Source organism: Pomacea canaliculata, linkage group LG4 (genome assembly GCF_003073045.1).
Source record: "Pomacea canaliculata isolate SZHN2017 linkage group LG4, ASM307304v1, whole genome shotgun sequence".
In the NCBI taxonomy this organism is placed as follows: Eukaryota; Metazoa; Mollusca; class Gastropoda; order Architaenioglossa; family Ampullariidae; genus Pomacea; species Pomacea canaliculata.
The window spans coordinates 4,085,732-4,110,267 of NC_037593.1; the positions used below are offsets into that span (position 1 = coordinate 4,085,732).

The window sequence follows — 24,536 nt, forward strand, 5'->3', positions numbered from 1 at the left end:
ACGAAGGAAATGTAGGACGGTAGACGAGATGAAAATTCAGTCCAAGAGACTTCTGAAAGATAAAGGCGTCTGGGAGAAGTCTCTCCTTGTTTGATCATCAGGTTTCAGTCAGAGACCATTTGCCATTTGGCAGCTCATGTCATGCTGACTGTCGCAGAGTTCATTCGTCATATACTCTGGTCTTTGGAAAGCTACAGCTAAATCTGTATTGTAGGCCGGTACATGAAGCTATGGATGAACGAACACACCTTTCACAATATTCACTTCATGTTAGGATGTCTTCTCATCAATTCTAAAATCCATTTTCTTCATGTTAGAAGTCGGTGTCTGACAATGCGAAGAAAAAAGAAATATGGTTTTGCCAGTTATTTTATTTGCATTTCTTGTCTGTCTTCCCTCCATTTTTTCTCTCACCCATCAGAGAGATACAAATTTGTCTGCTTCGCTGAAATTATGAAGTGGTTGAATGACTTTAAAAATGCTTTGTCACAAAGTTCTCACATTGACAAGATAGTTGCTTGTAAATAAGGTACTGTAGGTACATTATCTCAAATTGCAAAGGACAGGTATGCTTACAAACAAGTGTATAGAGTTTCTCTAGCCACGCAAAGCAACAGTGTTGTTTCAGGTCACATTCAAAAGAAACTCTGGCCTTAAGCCCTCGTCTCACGTATCATGATTTTAATGAGAGGGGAGAAGGGTGAGAGAGACAGAGGAGTAGAAGCTGTGGGAAGGCAATTTGGCTAGGATTATACCTACCAGCCGATGTTTTGTCAAACTGTCTTGCTTGCGTGCACACTCTGTAAGCCGTAGGCTCTATCCGATGTGCGCGCGCATAACGTCCGTTGTGTAACGCCCGGTAAAAGCTTCTAACGTGACATTTTTTAAATCTCTCATTTCCAAAGCCAGCTGCTCAAGAGACCGACCAATGCCTGTCGATGTGATAAAAAGAACATTATTCGTTTTTATGCTTAATGCATGTTTCCTGTCAAGAATGTTCGTGGGGTGTTAGTTGCATCCTGGTATACCTTTCCTGCCCCTCCCCACCTCAGCTCCATCAGTGGCAAGGAAACAGCATGGTATAAGATTGTCTTCTTTTTATCAGATCCCTTCGACAAGTTGGAAAAGATACCAGTAGAGAGACGTTAGTGGTAACGGACACATTCTCCACCCTCACCTCTAACCCCGCCTTCGCCCTACCCTTTGCGCCGGAACAGTTTCTGACGACAGAAGCTGCGCGCGCATACTGGAACGCAGACGACCCTATTCTGTGAACCTGCCGTGCAGGCTGTCGCTAAGCGAGTGCTATAATAGAATGCATTTTGACACAGCCAGGAGAACTCTGCGCGGACTTGACAGCAGTGCATCGCTCGACATACTCTCGAATTAGGCGGAGATCACACATCAACGACTTGTTTAACGAACTTTCCTAGCTTAGTTTGTCGACCCCAGCTTGGTGGACTATACCTCGACTAAACTGTGGTAGGTACTCTCTGTGCTTTGACTTGGTCAAAATATTTGTGTTTGCTTGTGTCATCAGTAAGATCGTGCCTGCCTAACCACTCTGTCATATCAAGTGCAATTTAAATATCATTGATACTTGTAGGAACAAGCATGAGCAAGAAAGCTCTCGAGTCTGCTGTTAGGACTTTTGTTTGCATGCGTAGATAAGACTTGCATGACAATCGTCGGAAAGGGGGGCAGGCTAACTTAGCGAACAAATCATCTGAAGGGTGGAGTGTAAGCTTTGCATTCAACCCGAGTGTATTGACGGAAGTTTCGGTCGTAAGCGACCCAGTTTTTTTTTTAACCAGGTATAAGCTTGACAGTGAAAGGAAAAAAAAGGGGGTGTCATTCAGTAAATCAGTATCAAAAGGGGAAACCAGCTGACTTTTGAAAGATATGAAAGGTGGTATTCATGTCTTTCATCTCACAGAAGAATGCTCACACCTTTTATGCCATAGACGAATATTAATGCCTCACCTTACATAAATACTCTGACTACCAGTTTGCATGTTATAGGACAGCAAACAGAAATTTCATATATATATACACAATACTGTTCACGTATCATTAATTTTTAACGATTTGTTCCTTCTATTCGTTTGTGACATTGTAATTAACCAGACTTACCGACTTCATTCTTTGTGTTTATTTACATCACAATTATTACATGTTGTTTACAACTGTTGGTCACCTGATACCACAATAAGGAAACATTACTTTTGAGTGACTTTCTCAATTTCGTTTCATAGACAGTTGATCTAGTAGAAACTTTGACTAGGGATTTACTGCTTAGTTTTTTCCCCAGAAGAGTAATACATAGAGGAGGTGAGTCAAGACACACGCGCGCGTGCGCACGCACACACCAGATTGCTGGTCAGAGTTCGATGGCCAGTCAAGATCACAGGCAAGCAGGACAGACATGTAAGTTCTGTGATCGTGACCTGTGCTGTGATCTTACCCTCTGGTTGTATCAGCCATCTTGTGCTTGTGTTTTGATGCCGCCTGCACGAGCCTGTCGAGATCGCGAAGCCATATCAGGGTCTGCCAGGCTTGTATTTGCCACAGACATGAAACCCTTTTTCTTTGTACTCAAACTGAGATCCCAGAACTTCCTAACTAAGACTCCTTTTAATTAATTTCTAATTTATCGTGGGGGTTTTTTTTTTTCTTTAATGTGGTTTCGCGAGCGTGCACGCATGTTCCGTCCTTTTACTGAACACTCGGTACACTCGGATCCTTGTAGAAAAAAAATTATGGACCCATAGAAGTGCTCCGCATTCTGATTTGTGTTTTTGGTGCTCTGTTTCCTGACCTTGCTAGCTCGAGATCGCAGAAGGGTGGGGTTATGGGGTCAGTGTTTTCTTCCTCAAGTTTCAGACGGAAAAGGACAATTCTAGGGCTGGTGTGAGTCAGCAGCGCGTGCTTCGATGAAAGTTTAAAACCAGTCTTGGATTAACCACTGAGCAAAACCAGCACGTGCTTAAGACAGCGAGGAAAGCGGGCACCCTCGTACTCCCCCTCCAAACCAACTCTAGGTGCCTGCCCTTTGAAGACTTCTTAGCACCTAGCTGTCCAGTAGTCAGTGTCTGGGACACATAACTGCCATCTGTGCCACGATGGTGCTCTGTTTGAATAGACTGAGAGGTGGGTGGGTGTTACATTGCTTCCTGCTGTTTAGTATTCAATACCTGCGTGTGTTTTAAGGCAATTTATATTGAATATAATTGTTGTGTCTGACAGGCGAGGAGCTCAAATAAAGCTTACTTTCATTCATTCCTGTCAGTTAAGGAATAAAGGGTCGAAGGAGGGTTGGGGGAAGATATTTTTTTCGGGGATGCCTATACTTTCAGTTGCCCAGTCCAGCCTTGTTTAAAACATAAAAAAATATTTCCGAAGTGTAATCAAAACTTATTACATTCCGATTTCTTTAAGACCTTTCTGAATTCTGAATGGGTTTTACTTCGATTGTGGAAACAGACCAGAAGCATAGAATAAAAGCGTTTTAATGTCTACATCGACCCGCTCCGATAGAAGAAAGGGTCGACCTCAGAGACGAAAGAAAGGAAGAAAATCATTCAAATATAAACAGATAAAAATGTTCGTTCACCGAGTGCAGTTCATTTTGTAGTCTCAACATCTTCATGTCTGCTGATGTGTGTGGTTTTCTTTTTTACATTGTGTCAACGACAGAAATCGTTTTAGTGGAGATTTCTTCCCTTCCATACCCGCCATCTACCCACATCCAATCCTGTGCACTAAACAGCTGCTCCACGAACCTTACTCCTTACACCAGTCAATATAGTTGTCAGTAGTTTATAGTCAGTTAACTAGCTCCACTGCTCGTCTTCCTCTGCAGATTTATGACATTTTCTATCCTTGTTGTTTATTCCATTATTCTTCTTTGTTTCTTCTTTGTCTTTTATTACATGTGTATATGGTTGTTTGTAATTCATGTTCCGTTCATGTCTCCTACTTGTCGTGAGCGCTGAGAGCACGATTATATGCGAAATAAATATTATTATCAGCATCATCATCGGTTGGAAATACAACTGTAGTGCAGTAGCCAGGTCTCTAGTCTCGTGTTTTCCGAGAATGGAAATTATGACCATTTTCCACTGAAGTAGGCATCTGGTTTCCTCGGATTCCTTCTCGCACATGTTGAGATGAAGTACTGCCCTTGGAAAGGTAGCTGCCAAGGTCGTTATCATCTCTGGTCGATGATTTAATGCTGTGTAAACATTTAAATTCTCTTGGCTGTTTGATGCCAGACAGTTGGTGTTCTCGGGACGACTTTGACTTCTTGCTTAGCTCATACTGTTGTATGTGTTAAATTATTAATCTCTTGAGCCTGAGGGACTGAGGGAGACAGGAGTGGCGGTATAAGAACAGAAGATGAGGTGGGGAGAGTTTAAAATGTTGCGGCTCACTTTATTTCTCTAAGGACAAAGTTTGAAGCCTGGGAGTGTCGCTTTTCATAGATCGACATACATCGGCTTGAATGTCTGTGTCAGAACCGCCATCTTCCCTCCCTTCTCCCTCCCTTCTCCCTCCCCTCACACACCCACACCCACAGAGTTTTATGGCAGCACTTAGGAGGGGGATTTCATCCTACTTCCTGTGGAAGAAGATCTCCAAGAGGAACAACTCCTGCCGAGCGTTGACGAGATGCTAACGATGCTGCTAGACTGAGTTTTTTTTTTTTAGACATGGAGCGAGGATCTGTAGACTTATCCGCTTACACGTCTTAATGCCCTTTGCAAGAAGATAACATTCCTGGAGTCAGCCTAATCCTTGTTTTCCGATGGTGTTGAAGTGTTGATGAGAACAAATAACCTAATGGTGTGTGCAGCGTGTTTGGATGTAAAACAAAAATCGGACATGTGTGTTTACATTTGAATACATGACTTTCTTTCATAAACGCCAAGAGCATCATCATCATCACCATCGTCATCGTCGTCGTCTTCGTTGTCATCCCGTAGCTTGCATACTTCATAACTGAAACACACAAATGTGGGTCTCGCTCTTCCAGTCAGTTGCGTATCACGGCGAGGGCTTTCCTGTCTGCAAGCCAGAATTTTAGACGGTTTCCAGATCGCACCCGATCTGCAAATTACCTGTAGAATCGTCGCCTCGGCCTTTTAAATTAGACGAGGAGTTAGACAAGACTGTGGTCAATGTTACTTTATGTGATTATCCGTTTGGCCGAGCACGCAAGGCAGAGTGGGTTTCATCCCACATCAGCAAGCAGCTGCGGTTGGGAAGCGCCAAGGAATGGCGAGACCGCGGGTCTCTCCCCTCGTCTAATCTCCAGGGAAAGGGGGTTGCATTAAAAAGAAAGGAAATAGACAGGCTCAGACTGCCTGGGTCCTAGCTTTGCCGACCAAGACTGGTTAAGTGTCGGGCCCGGTGGACAAGAGCTACATGACTGACCGCGCCGAAGACTGGGACCCGCTCTGAAGGTAGGGTGGGGATGGGAGATGGGGGTGGAATCGTTGGTCCAGACGACGATCGAGACCAGTTAACGTCAAGGTTATCGATCTGATAGTTTTATCTGCATGGAGATCACATCAGCCGTTCCCTAGAAAAATACTTCCCCTCACCCCCCAGCCACTTCACTGTTTGGGTAGGTTTGGTGGTCGCGATATACGAGTGGGGTGGGTGGGAGAATCCAGGTGGCGCTCTAACATGATACCCGTGTTGTAAAAGTTGCTGCGTTTTTAAAGGGTGTTAAGTGTGTTGATGTCTGGTTATATGGTTTAGAATTACAGGGGAAAGTTGCAGGTCACGCGAGCACCACCAGGCGACAAGAGCTACAGCTTCTTGTAAATCATGTGTCATGGTTACGGTGAGCCTTTAGCCGTTAGGTCAAGTGTGCTGAGCCACGGCAAACACGGGTTATGGAGACCATCTGTACTCTTTTTAGAATAGCATTAAGCAGTTTCCTCCATGCAAACACTTCTTCCAGCGAGAACCACATAATAAGATCACCTGACATTCAAGCACTTACACTTACATACTGCAACCGATCTGTTGAATTTTCACACATCAGACAATTACAGAATCAAGTTTGCGGGTGGTTTAGCATAGCTTTCTTATACAGCTCTTTAGTACGAGACAAAAAAATTAATATCATGGAATGTGGACCTCAAGCTATAAACCTGGTTTCATCTCACCTCATGTAACACAAGAAATTTTTCAATGCATTAGTAATTTCTCTCGTTGCTGTTTAGTTTTCAGTTGATTTCCTCAAAGGGCACTACAAATAAAAATTTTAAATGGAAAGTTCCTGAATGCCTCACGTACATTCAAACAATGCTGTATTCAGTAGCCTCAAAGCATTTTTTTACCAACTAGTTTTATGAGCATGTGACAGGATAAGCTGTGCATTCTGATCGTCCCGTCTTCTCTCCATAAAAATATAAATTAATCCGGGGATCGAGCTGCCAGGCGTGCTGCTCCACTTATTTCACACATACATGGCAATTCTGCATGGCCTTTGTTGCCTCTAGTGTGGTGCTAGCAGAACTTGCTATCTGTTTGACTGGCCCAGCTTTTCTTCCTTCTGTAAGGTAAGTATTGTGTATTGTTTTGTTTCCAATGCAATATAAAAGAAGCAATTTTAAGATTAGCCTTGAGGGTAGCAGGAATAGAAGGAGTGTTTGCTGTTGTAGTTATGTGTGATCAATATTTTAGCCCTGCCTTTGTAAATCGGTTATTTCAATTGATTCCGACACAGGCAAAATTATTTCATTGATCGAGTACCCCACAGAACAAAATGCACAAATTGTAGTCAGGTTTGATTTCTTCAGTTAGCATAATCTGAATTTTTTTAAATTCACCTCCTGTAGAGAGAAGCAAACTGTTTCTTTGCTTAGCTGTTGCGGGCTTTGGTGGTGTCAACATTGTTATGTTTATACGAAAAGAAACAAAACATAAATTGAAGCCTTGACAAATTTAAGCAAAGAATTGTTTAATTTTGTCAACAAAACAATGATTACCGAGTCGATTTATGGAAACTCAGCTCATTGTTTATTGATTACTTTTTATTGCTTTGGCGATTGTGTTTTAATACGGCTTTATGTTTGTAAAGCAATGCTAACTGCATGCTTCGAAACTCCTTTTATTTATCAGACTCACGAAGGAGCATGTAAGATTAGTAAGAGACATGGAAAGAATAGGAAGGATGGAAGGAGAAACAGTCATAGTGATAAGTAATAAAAGACAAACAGAAGACACAAAGAGGATTCAGGGAACAAACAGTAAGGATGGATGTGGGTAGATGGGGTAGATGGCCGGTATGAAAGGGAAGAGCGGTCCAGTATTTTTCAGAACATTAATATCTGGTGACAATATGTGGTTGTTCTGTTGGCAGGGATAGAGAGTGTATGGTCATCAGACGAAGAGCGGAGTGGTATATATATATAATATGATTTTTTAATGGAAGAGGTCTAGATATATTTTCGCCTCAGCCAAGTCTTTTGCCCTCGTCCAGATAACTGCACTGGTCTGCTGCTTTTGTCAGATTCATACTTATTCATCCGAGACGGTTCTTCGAAATAAATACGACATCCTGTCTGGTCTAAATCATTTTAAACATTTTGCTTTCCAGTCATAGACCTACATTTCCTACGTGGATTTCGATATGAATGCTGTAGAATTAATTTTTCCGCTCTTCTTTCGCCGGAACTTACAAGAATGTACACACAAGCCTGAGCAGATGTACATGTATAGCTAGGAAATCAAGAAGACTGATTCAAATCGTGAACATGGAAACACGGTCAGGAGGAAGAGGGTGATGGTGTAATTTCAAATAAAGTATGTCGGCTATGAACCCGAAAAGGTCATGATACACGGATACACGAGCTTGAGTTCGTTTGCTCTGTGTTGACCTTTGAAATGGAAACCTTTGCAATGTCGGTGCCCGGGTCAGCATGAATAGTTGACTGATTCATGGTATTTCCTTTTACCGTTTTCCACCAACCATGTCAGACGATACCTATAATTATTTATTTCTATGAGAAGCGCTTTCTGAGTTGTCAAATCTTAGATTATAGAGAGAGCGACAGACAGACAAAGGGCGAATCTTACGAGGGCAACAGAATAAGCAAAAGTTATGCTTTTTTTACATTTAGCCTGGACTAAGTAGAAGAAAAAAAATATTACATTAGTTCAAAACATGGCAATAAAAGCATAGAAAAATATGATATGGTGGCTGACATCTGAAATCTACAGTTGTTGTTGTTTTTTGGGGCTGGAGCACTAACAACATGTGGTACTTATTTGTTTTGTCGGGCGAGTATAAGATGATTAAGTTAGGTAGGACGCCTCTGTCGGTATAATCAAAGGGTTGGTCAAGATGTTGTGGGAATCCCATTTTGAACATGTACAGACTGGATTCCATTGTTTGGAGATCGGAGGGAAGGCTGCTCCAAAGAAGACTGCCAGAATATTTCAGGTTCGTCTTGAATAGGTCAGTTCTCGATATGGGAATATCGAGCTTGAGAGACCCTCTTATTATTTTGATAGAGAAGATAGTAGAAGCAGAAGACAGACAAGCGGACACACGGGCGTGGAAATGTGCATGCTGAGAGATGAAATGACTAATTCAGATCCCATTAAGTGAAAGACTTGCAATTCTTACAAACACTGAGGATGTTAAATTGTTACCAGTCAGTAAAAGGAAGAAACGGTTACCAAACATTTTGCGATTTTTTTTTTAACTTCTGCTTTCGAAAATCACAATGGCTGCTTTTGAGTAATCTCAACAGCTATAATATTATATAAAATTACTTCCCCATCCATTATTTTTAAATTACTCTCTTTTAAGAGCCTCAAAGATATACTTTTCAGCTGGTAATAACTTGCAACAATCTACCTTACTCTCTCCCCTGCTCACCTGCGGGCCACCTGTACTATTTCTATCGTGTCAGGTGTAAGCAAATCAGCCTTTTATTATTATTATTAATTTTTGCAGCAGACGACGCCCATGTCCCGACTCTCTCATCGACATCCTGCCCCCAAAGCTGCTGGGGGCCACATGTTTATTGCCTGCAGTAAAGCTAATCTCCTGCCTTAGAGAGCTCTTCTCCAACACACTGTACATTTCTCATAAATGCCACTACACAAACCAGATTTGGGCTCCACGCTCATAAAATCAAAAAGAAAAAAAAACTTAGAAAACAGTAAAAGAAGTTGACAATAGGCTTTGTTTGTGCCTTGGTGACCACGGGGTCAAACACCACCATGGAAACGAGATTCGGCCAAATCCTCATCAAAGTTATTCGAAACAAGATGCGATGTGTCAGCCCTGTGGGGAGGATTTGTTCTCCGGTTGTGGGCACTGAAATCGTCCTGCCGAGACCACAGCAAGTGTCTGCTTTCTTCGCACTCACTCACACCAGTTGCCCCCAGAGTTCACTGAAGTGCAAAGCGATAACTATAACAGATCCAGCGAAAATAAAATTTTAATCTTTACATTTAACCTTACATTAATTTATCGAAATTATATGAATTTGAGGTTCACAGGAACTCACATTAATTAAGTTGAGTAACCTGCAGAGGCCGTAGGGTATAAACTGTTTCGCTAGGAAGCATGGGCAACTGAAGGAGAAGTGCATTATTTCCGACATTATAAAGCGATGTTCAGACCTGCGGACAATACTTCATGTTTTTTTTCTTAGGAAACCTTTGCCACCAGTTTATAAACACAGCTCCAGGGGTAAAACAACACCTGCGGGGTCTGGACATCGCTTTATAACTTCGGAAACAAGTCGTCTCCCCCTGCAGGCCCCAGGGGATGAAGTAACAGCATTGGAAGGGTCATAGAAGGGTGTAAACACCCGGGCACACACAGAACTGACACTGAGACAGAACAAGAAGGAGATTAAAAAAAAAACAAAACTAAAGCAGCATTCGGAAAAAAGACAGAGAGCTAAGCAGGGCATACATTTACACAAAGATTACATGCTTTCATGTCTTACAAACACTAGTGAGGGAGCGATTGCTGTTTTTGTCGATGAATATAAATAACACAATCAAAATGGAAATTGACTTGGTAATGTTTTTTCGTATGTTAAACTTCTATTCCGCTCTTTGTGTATCAGGTTCACAAAAAATTAGAAGACAGAAGATAGTAGTTTTTAATGAAAAGCTATTCATGCAGCCGTTAAAACACACAGCTGTCCGACTAATTTGTAGAAAATTGTCACCAATGTTTGCAGCTTAAATTTTTTTTTTTTTAAGAATAGTGCGATTTCCTTAAAGACCATTTTTAACAAATGTGGAGAAACTTTTGAACAAATCCGGCAAAGGCTGGTTATGTAAAAACTGAGTCAAACAAACATTCGCCTTTATATACTTTTGAAGTTAGAAAGGCCTTTAGCTCACTTTCATTTGTACTCGGCATAAGCGATCGTGCAGCCTCGGTGATAATGTTGTTGTAGCGGATACTGTTGTGGAAAACATCTATGTGTGTTTATTTGGGTTAGGCACGCGTGGATGGATTATATTTACCCTGAGCACGAACAAAGTAAACTGCTTGATGACACTTGACCCGGAGCTTGAGACTTGACACCTGTATCACCTGTTGCTGGGTTACTCATTCTTCTTACATTCAAGGTCCAGAAATACACTCTCATCATGTCCTTCAGCGTTCGATGAAGCAGTCACCGTTGGTGTATGAGTAGAAAAATGTGTATAGTTAGTTAATATGGCTGTTTCAGTAGATCATCATTCGCTCACTCACCTAACTTTGAGGTTGATGCCGACGACTTAACCGAGAAGTGAAAAAGTGAAGGTGAAACCTATTTTGGGCTAGGCGGGACCAGGTGAAATATAATGTTTCTCTAGTAAACATAAATATCACTCGTGTACATACACGTCCATAGGATGTTTATTGTCTGTCCGGTTGAAAACAAATCATTGTGTCTGGAAGGAGCTATTTCTGGCTACAGAGAGAGAGAGACCGCTGAGTGCATGCAGTTGCTGGTGATGGAACCCGTGATGTGTATGCCACTTGCATACAACCATAAATAAACTTTTTTTTTTTACATCTCCTCACATATACATTGTAAATACTGTTTACAAAGATCGTAAAAGAAATTAAGAAAATCGTAAACATTGTTTTGAAAGGTTTAGTAGACGAAGCTTGTCACGGATTTAATTAGATGAGGACGATAAGCTAAGTGCAGTATATGCAGTAGTACAGACAGGACTGACAGGTTAGGTTGCAAGGGACGACATAAGAGACACGGGTAGATTGAATCTCACTCTGGCGGGTGAATTGGATGGCAGCTCCCTGCCTATTGTCTAACAGCGAGATTATCGTCTGCTTCCATTCATAAATGTCCCTCAATTTACAATGGAGATTGCATCTGCACCGTCTTCTTGGCTGCAAATGATGTATCCATCACAGTCAGTGGTTCTCCTGGAGTGTTGCCCATGGCACTGGAGGCAGGCGAAGACGATCTGTGTCAATTGCCGAGCTGTTCTCCAAGTCTCTTGGCTCTTGAAGTGGTGCCAGATCGCATTTTCCTTTATTCTTTTTCTTTCTTCCTTTCTTTCTGTTGTATGGATGGAAATACTATAACCGTTTAGTTACTCGATTTAGGAGCAGGTTGCTTGTTTGCAGCCCACTTGGGCTGTCTGGAAAATTCTCCCTGCCTACAGAGCAGAAAGAGTTCCTGATTCATCAGGAATTTAAGGGCGATAGAAGGAGACAATGTGCTCCGCCTTCACTCGGTGAACCAGTTAGGTTCACAGCCCCTAGGGTCACTGGGATACAGGATATTTTTAGCATCATGTTTTAGTTGTAATTAACATTTTACAAATAAAGCTGAGCACAGAGTTCTATCAGACTAGACTGTTGATGGACTCCAATCCTTCTCTCTAAGAAAATATAAGCATTTATCGGAGACGGCCATGGCCATTTGTAAAAATCAATGTCGCAAATGGGTTCGTAGCCTAGTTCTGTCACTGAAAAACAAGATTTTCAAAATGCACATATTTGTCGTGGGTTTTTTTCCCCAAGGTAGAGTCGACACACATTGAGGATTTTTTTTTTTTAATGTAATGGTGTCACCTAATATTTCTTTGGATCGCTGGGGAGTGAGGTGTTAGAGACCACACTTTGCTCGTAGCCATTTTTTATGTGAAGGCTGATGGTGCCCACTCCTTCTCCCTCGCTGCCTTACCTTCTCCTACCCTCTTTGGAGTCAGGTACCAATTACCCACAGATAGATCGACTGCGTGAAATTCGCTACCCAGGTATCAAAGCTATCCGCTAGCACTTGCTCGATTTTCGTTGTAATATTAAGTTCATTGCTTTATTTCAAAACACTTCTTCTATTTCGGAAGGCAGGAAAAGACTTCCATCACCATAGACAGTCTCTACTACGGTATACTCATGGATGTTTATCTTTCACTCCTGTAGAAAAAAAATTGGAGAATAAGCGATCTTCTATTTTGTCTCACAATATCATTGGTGATCTTCCTTGGCCAGATGAATTTTTTAAATGTATTTATACATTTAAATGAAATTAGTAATGCTTATCGTTTGTTCATCGTCGTCTTTACTACTCATTCATTGACTGTTCACCAGCCGACTAACGGCGATGCTGGCACCCTGATACTGGTGGTCGTGGAGAACAACTGGATAGATACATCGGGTGGCAAAGCTCGCCACTCGGGCCTGTCTTGAGCGTGAGGTAAGCAAGTCTTGTATCTTTAATTATGTAAAATCGCATTTTTTATTTTTTTTTAAAGTCTAGCCGTTATTATTTCTTGGATTTCTTTGTGTTACCCTTTTGCGTTTTGGTAACAAAGCCAGTGGATATGCTCTACACATCTCTTGAGCATGTCGCTGCACAATTCTCGCCTGCATGTCTTTAAAACAACAACAACAAGTGGTAGACTTACTTCATGGATGAGCAGCCGCTGTTTAACATTTTCTTTTCTAAAAAAAAAAGTTGCAGACCTTGAGCTCATCATAATTTGAAGTATTTGCCTTCACAACACTAATCACTCCATAGCTTGTGAACACAGACCAAGGATGCCTCATTACTGCAAACCCATTGTGATGGTGAGTTAGAGATAGCAAACCTCTCTGCTCAGCCTTTCAAGCTGGAACAAAAACAAAGAGATGCGAGGCTATACTTTTCAACCAGGAAGGTGTGGTAAACTGCCTGACTTCCAGCCGATCAAATCACAGAAAGCCATTGGTTTTTACTCTTATTTCTCCCCTCATACCCATTCTATGAAAGGAAAACCGAAACATTGATAGCTTGTCACTTCACTGGAGTCTGGCATAGTGAAAAACAAACACAAAATGGAGAATTCATATCAGATGGAGAAATGGTGTAGGAAAGACAGCTGAGAGTACACTCCAATGGCCATTGAAAGTGAATTTATGACAGTAGGCCCACTTTTTGTCGATGTGTGAGAGAGCTTGGTGTGCATTCGATTCTTCGATAAATTTAGATGAGGGATCCATAAAAATGCCTGCCCGTAGATAACCGGGGTAGTTGGGGGATCGAAGTGAGTCCGGAAGACAGGACAAGCGGCAATCAACAGCTGAACAAGAGTAGAGGAAGTGGTCTTGGTAACACCAGACTCGTAGTTGTGGTAGTAGAACTAGTAACAGTAGAATGGGATGAAGTCGCTGCTGGTGATGTTGTTGTTATTAATATTACAGCAAGAAACGTGCATTTATAATGCCTTTAACCAAATACATCACCGACGAAAATGGACAGCCGCCTTCTAGAAACATGTGACTGAAATTACAGTCTGAGAAATTTATATTGGCATTATGGTTATTAAAGAAGACTTATTTCGTCCATCTGCAGTTTTTAAAACCTTCCCTCGGCTTCCTGGGAGGAAATGCTTTTTTTAAAATCAGGATTTAACGATTATTTTGGGTCGGGTAATGTCAAGGCTAGACGGGAAGAGAGCTTGAGCTCGACATTTTACATCATTTTGATGTTTTTACTATGAACAGAAACTGTCTTTCCCCTCTCTTTCTCCTTAGGAATTCTATCAGTTGTAGGGATGATTTCTTCCAGACGAGAAATAGTACTGTCAAGTGATGTTGAAGAGTACTGCACTCACTTTCTCTTGACCGGCAGATGGCGCGGGGCGATTAAATCGAAAGCAGCTCGCGGGCCCGAGAAGTCTGCATGCAGAAGAACAATCTTTTTTTTTTAAAAAAAAAAAAGTCTAGCCGGCATTCACTTACCTGACTCGCACTCGCAAACAGTAATCGGAGAAGGCACGAGACTGAAGGTAAAAAGCAGCCAGAGTTACATGTGGTGTTCAGGCCCAGACTGTCTTAGTATTGTGTAAGTCTCCGTGTGAAAAAATAACTGTAACAACACTCAACATCTGTGTCTTGCCTTGCAGACATGTTTATCCCATAATGTGGTGTGCACAAACGTGAGTGTGAAGTGCTCCATTTGCTGGTTGTGAGTGAATTGTAGCAATTGTCAAACAGCGATAACAACACACCCAACTCCACTTTCCCAAATCGTCCTAAAGCGGTTTAAAGGCCTTCCCCAACCGGGAAAATGTTGTCGAACCTTTAATCAAGTTTGACAAAGCTGTGTGTGAAGGTCACTTGTACCCTTTGGTTTGGGAGTGAACATTTGGAACATTGGAACTTCGGTCAACATGTCCAATGTTTGTTGGTTATTATACTGCCAATACATTGTTACTTTGAAGCTTCTTGGTGGTTTCATGTTTTGTCACTCTTCTTGGCTGAGAACGTTTACTAACAAAGAATAACAGAGTAAATAACATCAGATATGTAAAAAGAAAAATGTAGAAATAGAAAGAGAAGGCAAGGCTGAAAGTTGTTGAACTTGCTGGAGACACCATCATGGCTAAAAGGCTGCCTTGACAATTGCATTGCGTATCGTACAGGAACATCGATCGTGTGTCTGTAAGAGGACTGATGGCAGCACCATTTTGCATATCCGCCGGCTCCTGTCCCTCGCCCGATCGAACCCCGGTCCCATCTTCCTGTCAACATCTTGTGCCATCCAAGTGCGGCTGTGGACCGCTGTTCAAGGAGGTGACAGTGTGGATGAGGAGACTGTGGTGCTGGGGGCACGGGCTCTCACTCTGGCCTGTGATAAACTTGAGCTCGAGAAAATTATATGTGCAAATGCGCATGTGATCGGATTATTGAAATGAAGAAAAAATTGCAGCTACAGCAGAAACAGAACACGGGAAAAAATCAGAACAAGAACAACAAAAACGAGCACTAGAACAACAACTGCAAAACCAAGAAAGCACAGAGGAACCAGAATAATAACAAGAAAAACCATCACACCAAGAAAGGAAGAACGATAGCAAGGACATCTAGGACACGAACAACAAGAAAAATAAACAGAAAAAAATAATGACAAGACAACAAGAAAACAAAAAACAACAAGGAACAGAAAAAAAAGAACAAGAAGCAGACGAAGATGAAGTGTGCTGTGTGACGACCATGAATTTTTATTTCGATTGAAAAAAAAAAAACGATATTACTGGAATTAACGGTTGTGGGAAAGGAGAACAGCTGCTGTAGCTGTACAATAAGAGCTCTGAGAGGTCCTCTGTTCTGCTTATTTGTCAAAACAATAACTTCAAGCGCCAACAGCTGTTGTAGCCTTATAGTCAGAGCATTGAGATAATGTTTCTGTTGTGTTAACTTCACGCGCGCACAGCATGCAGGTCGGTGTCGAGTGGCTAGCAAACTCTCATTTATTCCATCAGGGGTAGGGGTAGGCGGGTGGAAGGGGAAGACGTCGCTCTTTCCTGCCACCTGGAATCGTTTTGGCATTTTCCCCAGACACATTTGAGTGATGGGACAGTTCCATATCCACTGAATGCTCGCGCTGCCAGTTCAGAAGCTAGAGGGGTGATGGAAGAGGGTACCAGAAAGAGGAGCTGACGCCGGGTATGAGCAACAGATGAAGCCCTGTCAGTGTGAAAACAATCGTTTGAACAGACACGCGAAGACTGTGGGTTATTTTTTTTTCTTTGATGACTCACGGCAGCACTGGAGTCGCTTCACGAGTGTGTGAACCTAAGGGTCCTGGCCAGGATGTTGGGACGCTCCGGGCCTCGCACTGCCAGCACAATCCGCCAACAATACTCAGCAAACATAATGTGAGTCTACAAGGGATCGAACCATAGCAGCAAATCTTTTTCATTGGACTTGTGGCATGGTCAACAAACTCGGTGACATCAGCTTTGTAAGTGCACGGGTCTTTTCTTTCATGTATTTCCTTTTTCTCGAACAGCGCCAGCATCCTTCGGTCGTTTGAAGATGTGTGCTTAAGAAATATGACTTCCATGTTTCATCTGCTGTTTTTGTTTTTCTTAAAACGCGAGAATGAAGCAATTAATTCAGAAAGAACCTGCTAGGGGATTGCAGTGTACAGCTAATTGTAGAGTACAAAGATATGTTTTATGCTTGTTAGGCTTGTCCTTACAAATGTGTGGCTTCTTCTTAACTGAAAAATTCACTTAAGTATCCATCGCTTCATCTTGATAGATTGGTGCAAGTATATATATACGCGCGTGCGTGTGAGAGAGAGAAAGAGAGAATGTGTGTGTGAGAGAAGAGTGCACTATTTTGAAGTCTGTTTTTCCATTGTTCATTGCAAAGACACAAATACATGCAAATATACACGAATACGCGCGCGCGCACACACACACACGCAGGAGAGTTGATTATTTTACTCCCTGCCAGCAACTAAGGCTATATCACGGCCAAGAAGGAAACAGAGAGCATCCTGCTATCTTTCCCCTTCATGTTAGCAGAAAGTTATTGTCAGTATTATCTACACATTCTGACCATGCTAAGGCTGAACAAAAGCTGCAGATTGGCAAACTGATACACACCTGTGAAAAGTGGGCCACAGAGGGAACAACACCTAGAGTACAAGTAAGGCATTTAGTAACACTTCTTGACAATACAATTAACATCAACTAACACTTGGTGAGCATTTACTTCTGTTCTGCACTACAAGTAACATCAACTAACACTTCTTGACCATTTACTGCTGTAATACAATACAAGTAACATCAGCTAACGCTTCTTGATCATTTACTGCTGTACTAGAATGCAAGTAACAAGGAGGATTTCACAGCAGCGCAGGCTAAAAACAAAAGACAGAAACAAAGTTCATCCTCGCTGTCAGAAGAAAATGACAGCAAGTATCCTCTCGAATTTGCGCACAAAAGTGCAGCCGGTCTGAGGGCAGGTAGGGTTGTAGACTACAGGCCCCTAGGCAACCTCCCATGTCTGCCAAGTCGGTGCGAGCAAAGCATTCTGATGCTTGCAGCTGACTATCTGGCTCCCTTGTACAATGTATTTCCATATAATCTGCACTGAATGCTGATCCTTTGAACTGACCTGCTCTGAGTTCAAAGCCATGTGCCACACATGGCAGCTGTGTAGCAACAGGACAATTATTCTAGCCTCTCCAACAGATGTCGTCTACTGCGGAAATATTAGTTTTGAAAATAAATAAGGAAATAATGACAATATTTCGAACATTACTTTTACTGCGGTGTTGTTAATAATAGAAATAATGCCTGCAAATTGAAACTGATTCAAAGATTTATGAGGGGTGATCTTTGCACAAGAAAGTGATAGAGAGAAATAATGAAAGAGTTAGAAATGGATGAGTGGCAGGGGGATCAAGAGAAAAAGTGGCATACTACATGGGGGAAGTAGAGATGTAAGATGGTAATGTAGGGAACTGAAAGATTTTCATCTTCTCCATCTCACAGCCACCACTTTTTTTTTTTTAACATTTTTAAAAGACTTTTACATCAAATGATGGGTTAGAAAGTAGAGTTCTTTAATCTCGGAAATGTGTGTTGGTGTACAGAAATAAAAGCAAGCATACACTTTCAGATGTGAAGTCAGCATATCAACGATCGTTGTGGAGCATATCGGACGATGCCAGCGACCTGGTGCATGGGAAATCCACACACAAACCAGACCCGATAAAAAGCTTCTGAGAATCAAAGGCCCTGCCAAATAACGAAGCTGGGAGGATATGAAATCAAGGCCAAAATCGGCAGCTGAAGATTCCGAGAAGAAAGTGGAGAAGGCATGGAGATAATTGTGGGAAAGATGCACGTGTGAGAAGCCCCGTATCAGACGAACCACGCACATCCAGTGTCTCGCTATGTCTGTTCCAGGCTTTTCCAGAGGTCTGACCTGCACTTCCACGAGCCAGATGCACGGTTTTCTCAGGATGTCTTTCGCTGCACGTGCATGATACTATCGCTTCCTTCGGATTTAAGCGGCATGCCATTCCTTCAAAAAATTCGTTCTTTACCCCACCCCGTCTCGTTTTTTTATTCGGAAATTTCTTGGCCCGAAGTCGAAAGATCACTGGAAGATTCTGCCCGACGGCTCGCCCCGTAGTGGAACATCCGGCGGAAGTCGTTCAAAGATACTTTACCAAGGCTGTTGTGTGGAAAAAGTCCAAAAGATCGAAATTGCGTGACCATGGAAGGTTAAAATAAAGAGGTTAGAAAAAAATGGAACCTCTAAAGAAAGAGCTTGGGATGCAGTTGAGGATAAGGGACTCTTTAACTTGTAATTTTAAAAAAAGAAAGTGATGATGATACTGAGGAGGAGGAGGAGAATTATGCATCATTGTATGGTGGTTCCTCAGAGAACATCATAATTTTCTCACTCTATCGCCTGAATATTCTTCTGAAGACGGTGAACCCTTCCTTACCAACCCTCGCCTTCCTTCTTGGGCCTGTGAAATAAGGTGCTAGTGTCAGCTGCTGTCCAGCTTCACAGACTTATCTCGATGAAGATCGCGGTCCTAACGCCCAGACGATCACAAGGCCAAGTCCAGAAAATTGATGGCGACGAGAAGCGGTCATTCGCCGAGTGATATCGCCTTGCGGTTTCATTGATCCTCGCCGCCAACCGTCACTCATTACTCCGCGCTGTGCATTGTGCCAGTAAAACACTGCCGCTCTTCAGGGGCTGTAACTCCTTTTTCGATTATCTCCCGCTTGGAGATGCGAAAAGAAAATATATTCATTTGAACTGGTGGTGTCGCTAGGGTAAGGAAAATAAGAGAAGAACTGTCACTGGAATCGCAATCAAGAGAAAACTGGGTTCAAAGGTTACAGACATCAGAAGACGAAACTGCTTCCGACAAATCGCTTCCTGTTATTATTATTTTCATAGGACTATTATTTTTATAACTGCAATTTGAACTCTGTGTCTTCTGGAACTAGTATCCCAGCGATTTGCTTTTTTTTTTTTTAGAAAAACAATCGTTAGGCTGATTAAGACATTGCGATGATAAATAAAAACAAGGCATCGCTTCATTGTCTTAAAATGCAAAGCGGAGACATAATTAAAGAATGATAAGTCTGAGACATGCAATACCAATTATTTTTATTATTTCTGCCGTGCTAACTGTCATAACATCAGAAACTTTTCTGTCACTGTTGATTTCTATCTCTACGATGTTTCTGGACATGCGCGGTGCGTTGTTTTTTGTTACAGATCGCCCTCGCGCGAGTCCGCTCATGACGTGGCCCTGAAGTTAAGGGACAACGATCTTCCCCTACCGCTAAATTGTCGCTGAAGACAGAATGATGACGACGACGAAATGATGATAAACTTGATGATGCATCAGCACGTGGGGAGTCAGGTTTGACGGACGGACAGACGACCGCCTGACTGAAAAGACCAAGAGGATCGTCTTGAGAGGGGAAAACATGAAGGTGTCAAAGTTGGCAGCAAAGTACAAGTCTTTTCTTGTGTGTCTTGTCATGCTGCTTCAGTCTTCCAATGCTGTTGCAGGTTAGTATGGGTTGGAAGAGGAGTGAGTGTGCTATGGTCTGTTGACAGTTCTTTCAACTAAAGGCCTGTGGGTGTAAGTGTGCTTGGAGGTTAAAGGTTAAAGATGCGATTTTACACGCGTGCGCGTTCATAGGGTTGGGGCTAAAGTATTCAAGGTATACACAAGTATACATAATAACGGGGAGAGGTTAAATAGGTTCAGTCTGTAGTCGACTACACTACTGCCGATATACAGGGTGTGTCTCTGAGTCGTTAATAAGGATAGCGCAGCCGACAAACTGAAACAAATGCCTGTGTAAATGCTTCGCTAATTATGCTAAACTGCAGTTTGTCGACTACTGGGTGCAATGTTTCTCATAACTGGGTAAAGCTCGCTTCAAGATACTTTTTTCCCAAAGTGTGGGTGGAAAACTCTCCGCCTCCTCCCCAATAGTCTATTCTCGAGACACGTGCTTTAAAACATCAGTATCGTCAGAAAGAGGTCAACACAGACGTACATGGATATGATAAGGCTGTCATAGCCTTCATGGCGAGCTCGGACCATATGTTAATTAGATGTATACTTGTGTACAAATGTGACCACGATTTTGACCTCTTCCTGTAAATGGTGATTTGTCGGCGATTATCTCGAGAACGGAAGGAAGGAGTGTGTTCACCCGGCCTCTCGTTTCGAGCTTTGCCTGAGCATCAGAAAAAATATTGCACCCTACTAGTCCTTTAACTGTTATTTATCCTGACACAAAAATCTGTTAACACTCCGGAAATCCCTAATATCCCCTGGTGGATATTTAATTAGTGCATCATATAGAGAGCCACTTCTCACTCACGCAGTCTGTATTGTCACTCACGTACACACGCACCTGGACACACAAACACAAAGCATTTGTAAACATATATATAGACCTACACACTCAGAGAGAGAAGGAGGGGAGAGAGATAGAAAAAAGCTTTTTTTTATTATTATTTTCTGGTTTTCTCGCATCCCACTTTGTCAGCAGAAGAGGGCTCGGGCATTACTCAGGATGATTTAATGGAGTTCTTAACGGACGACGTAGACGATGTCATCATCAAATGCTACGTCTGCCCTAACAGCAGCGCTCAGTCCTGCGAGATGGAGTCACTCAGACAGAATCCCGATGACTACTTAAGTCAATGCAGCGGCCATTGCATGAATATATCTACAGGTACTGACCAGTCCTAGTTTTGAGAAACGTATACTGTTTGTAACGGCAGTACCTTATGTAGCTAATATTTATTTCAGATGGTAAAGGTGTAACAGTATTTAAATTTCATTGTTCAGGAGTGGTTTTTTTTGGCGCCCCCTCTGCCAAGTGCTTGTGCCACACTTTCTTGCTGAATTAAAAAGCAATCATGGTGTGTGTTTTTTTACAACATAGCAAACTATTTCCTGAAAAAGAATTTTTTTTAAAAAAAACTAGAATCCTGGCAGCTTTCCATCATTTTGCTATGATTTTTAAGTGTGATTTTATGTCGAGTATTACATTAGGATCAATTTAATTCAATGCACTTTTTAAAAAAGAGGCTTATTACTACTTGCCTGTGATATGGACAATTCCATTCTTTGTGTACAGAGCAGCAAAATCTTATTCTCATATTTTAAATAATTTCATTTTTAAAAGAAGAAGAAAAATAAAACCAATGCATTTACTGGCATATTTATAAAGCTTTCTAAAACATATAGATTAGATAAGTGGAATGATTAAATGTGATTTTGATAAAATTGTTGCTATTGGGTCTATTCATGGAAATAACAGGTGCATTTCACGTTTTCTATTTGATGCATATCCAGGACTTCTAAGATCCAAACATCCCAACAAATTGTGCAGGGCAGTAGAGGAAAAATAAAATTTGAAGCCACTCTTGTCATGTTCCCATTTCATATCAGATTAACATACATTTTGGGTAAAACAGACTTTCATATCATTTCTGTTTACAATTTGCAGAGAATAACACTGTATTTGCTTGCACAGAGGACGTGCCTGTCAAGAATTCCAGATGTTTTACAAATGGTGGGATTGCAATATGTACTTGTCCATTTGATCTTTGCAATGGGCCTGCACTTCCAGTAAACAGACAGTTGACAAGTGTATCAACCCAAAGGACTATTGACAGTGTCAGCATCTCTTTACCCACACCAGCAAAGGATGTGTATGACAGATCTGTCAAAGACCACTCCCCTCACCTGGTTGTGGATTTTCAAATTATCCTGCTTCTTATATGGCTGAGCAGCGTCTTTCAGATAATTATTACATAGCAAAATTGGGGCGATTATTTCATTATGTATGATGGTATTAGCAAATTGCTTGTGGGAAATAATCTCTTCTCCATAGTGATAAGCTTCCATAAAAAAGTTATTTCCATTATTCCTTGCATTCATGACAGTATGTTATATACTGTGCTTATTTTTATACAGTGGCTTTTTAGCTGGAAGCTTAGGTGTTTGTAAGTGTAAATCTGTGCATGTGTGTGTATGCATGCCCATGTGTGCCTGTGCAGTCTGCAGTCATGTGTTATTTCATGCAATTATAAATACTGCAGATAAAGTCATGTGACTTTAGATATCCTGTTTGCCATGCAGTGTGATACCTTAATAAAACACAATCAAGTATTAAAAGTCACAAAATAAAGTTTGATTTAATTCAAACACATGTATTCTTCAGGTCAAAAATTGGCATTCTTGAATGGGATGAAGCATATGTTTAACACAATAGACCAGATCATGACTATACTTTGTTAATCACAACCTTTGTTTTATCTGTAACACAATGGCACTCAGAATTATACAGTAAATAGCCCATGTCCACTGAGGTAACTTTTCTACAGACAATGCCAGTAGGAGCATGAGCAAGACAAGTTGCATTCACAAATTTCATTTGTTTTAAAGTATCTGCTAACTAGTCCACTGATAAAACAATTTATACAAACGTAAGATCAATAGTTAGGCTAAAAAATTACAAATTAACTATATTGATGGCACAGTTTAATTTTTTCCTTTTAAAGCAGCGACCCTTTCATCTTTGATAGGGGTGGTTGGTGGTGAATGTGGTGTCACCATAGCAGTGAGAATCAGGGGTTGTGGGTATCTCACTCTGACATACTTCTCTCTGAATGTGACATGTTTGGTATCGTGTGTGTAAGAGAGAACAAAAAAAGACTGAGTGAGCATTAGTAAGATGTATACCTTGATTCCACCTTCGTTGGTGGGATAAGGTGCTCTATAAATGAACTATTGTGATTAAAAAGTACTTTGGAAGGAACTTTAAAATTAAAGTATGGCCAGAGGAGACAACCGAGTAACAGCCTGACCCCTCATTGTCCAGCGGAAGGCCCGGTCCCGCCTGAGGCGACCAACGCCCCTTACGCGTACTTTTAGACCCTTTCTACACCTCCAAGGACACCGGGAGAAAGAAATGAAGTATGGGGCAGGGGCAGAGACGTCACTTTTCCGGGTGGTGTGTTAGAGAACGGCCGACGGAGGTCCGTCTGGTGTGAGACGTTAAAAAGGTCCGAGGGACTTGAAATATTATTGTGTCTGGATATAAGGAATCTATTGATGAACTGTAACGAATGGTCGTACGACCAGTGGAACTTATTAGTGGAATTATGAACTTTGGCTTGTGAGGAGAAAAAGAGCCAGAAAGCTAAGTTTTAAGATTAGTTTGGAAAGATACTTTAACTATTCCTTTATATCTATATATGTATGCACTTTTTGTTTAATTATATTCTTTTGATTCATACTGAAGTTTAAGAAATGTGTTGTAATTAAGTGTGTGGGCGCATGCTGGATAAGTGCATGCTAGAAATAGTTAGCCATTGCACGCAGGGCCCGCATTGCAGTCCATTACAATGCTATGTGTGCCAAATGTGAAAAGGGTTTCTTGTCATCAAGATATAGCGAGAAATCAGACAATGAAATAAAACTACAGTGTGACTCAATCTAGTCAGAGTGCTAGGACTGGGCGTGTGTGTGGATGGTAGGGTGCGAATGATGGACGTTCTCTAAATGGAACGTGAAAAATGACGTATAGTGACGTCAAACAAAATAGTGAGGTAAGCGGGAGAGACGTTAGGATGGAGATGGAAGCAGAAGGACGTTAGAGGGCATTTTTAGAAGAAGAAGGACGCTGGAGAATAGAGAGAAGAACAGGACGTTAGAAAGTAGATAGAAGAGGAAGAACGTTAGCGAGTGGAAGAAGAAGAAGGTTAGAGAGCGGATAGGGAGAGGTGAACGCATTTGCCAAGACATTTGCTTCGCTAGTCAGAGATCGAATGAGGTAGTATGAACGAAGGAACTACTGCCAAGACAGTAAGTTTGAAAAGCGAGTAGAAGCTACGGTGGATTTTTTGTGGTTGTGATAGAAGAGACGTTGATTGCCAAGACAGTGAGCTTATAGTGTGAGGTGTTCTTTGTACTTCGTAGATGTGGAAATCGAAGGAAAAACTATTGTGTTAGAGACCGTTTTGTTTTTATAGTTAGGATTTTTTTTTTTTAAATTTTGATCAGTAAACAGACAGACTCGTACAGGCGAATCATTCTTTAATTTGAGCGAAAGAACGCGCAATTGTCCGACCCGCTGGTGAGCTGGAGAGAGTGAAAGACGAGAGGCACCGGCGGTGTCGTGACACTCTTCTAGGCAATAAGATTACCATACACCAGAGACGTTAAAGCTCT

The 24,536-nt window shown here is 41.7% G+C and overlaps 1 protein-coding gene across 3 annotated transcripts; it reads left to right on the forward strand.

The window, feature by feature from the left end:
- Positions 1–872: 872 nt before the first annotated feature.
- Positions 873–24,194, forward strand: LOC112561873. Of its 3 annotated transcripts, XR_003098736.1 has the most exons (5): positions 873–1,482; positions 12,605–12,710; positions 19,544–19,843; positions 20,842–21,027; positions 21,808–24,194. XR_003098736.1 is itself a non-coding variant. In XM_025234692.1 (4 exons), the coding sequence occupies exons 2-4, from the start codon at positions 19,759–19,761 to the stop codon at positions 22,116–22,118; spliced, it is 585 nt and encodes a 194-aa protein (XP_025090477.1). In that variant the 5' UTR covers positions 16,307–16,936; positions 19,544–19,758; the 3' UTR covers positions 22,119–24,194. The 3 variants fall into 3 exon arrangements, 1 of the variants encoding a protein (XP_025090477.1); XR_003098737.1 differs by lacking the exons at positions 873–1,482; positions 12,605–12,710 and adding an exon at positions 14,749–16,241; XM_025234692.1 differs by lacking the exons at positions 873–1,482; positions 12,605–12,710 and adding an exon at positions 16,307–16,936 and having other exon boundaries at positions 20,839–21,027.
- The last annotated feature ends 342 nt before the right edge of the window (positions 24,195–24,536 follow it).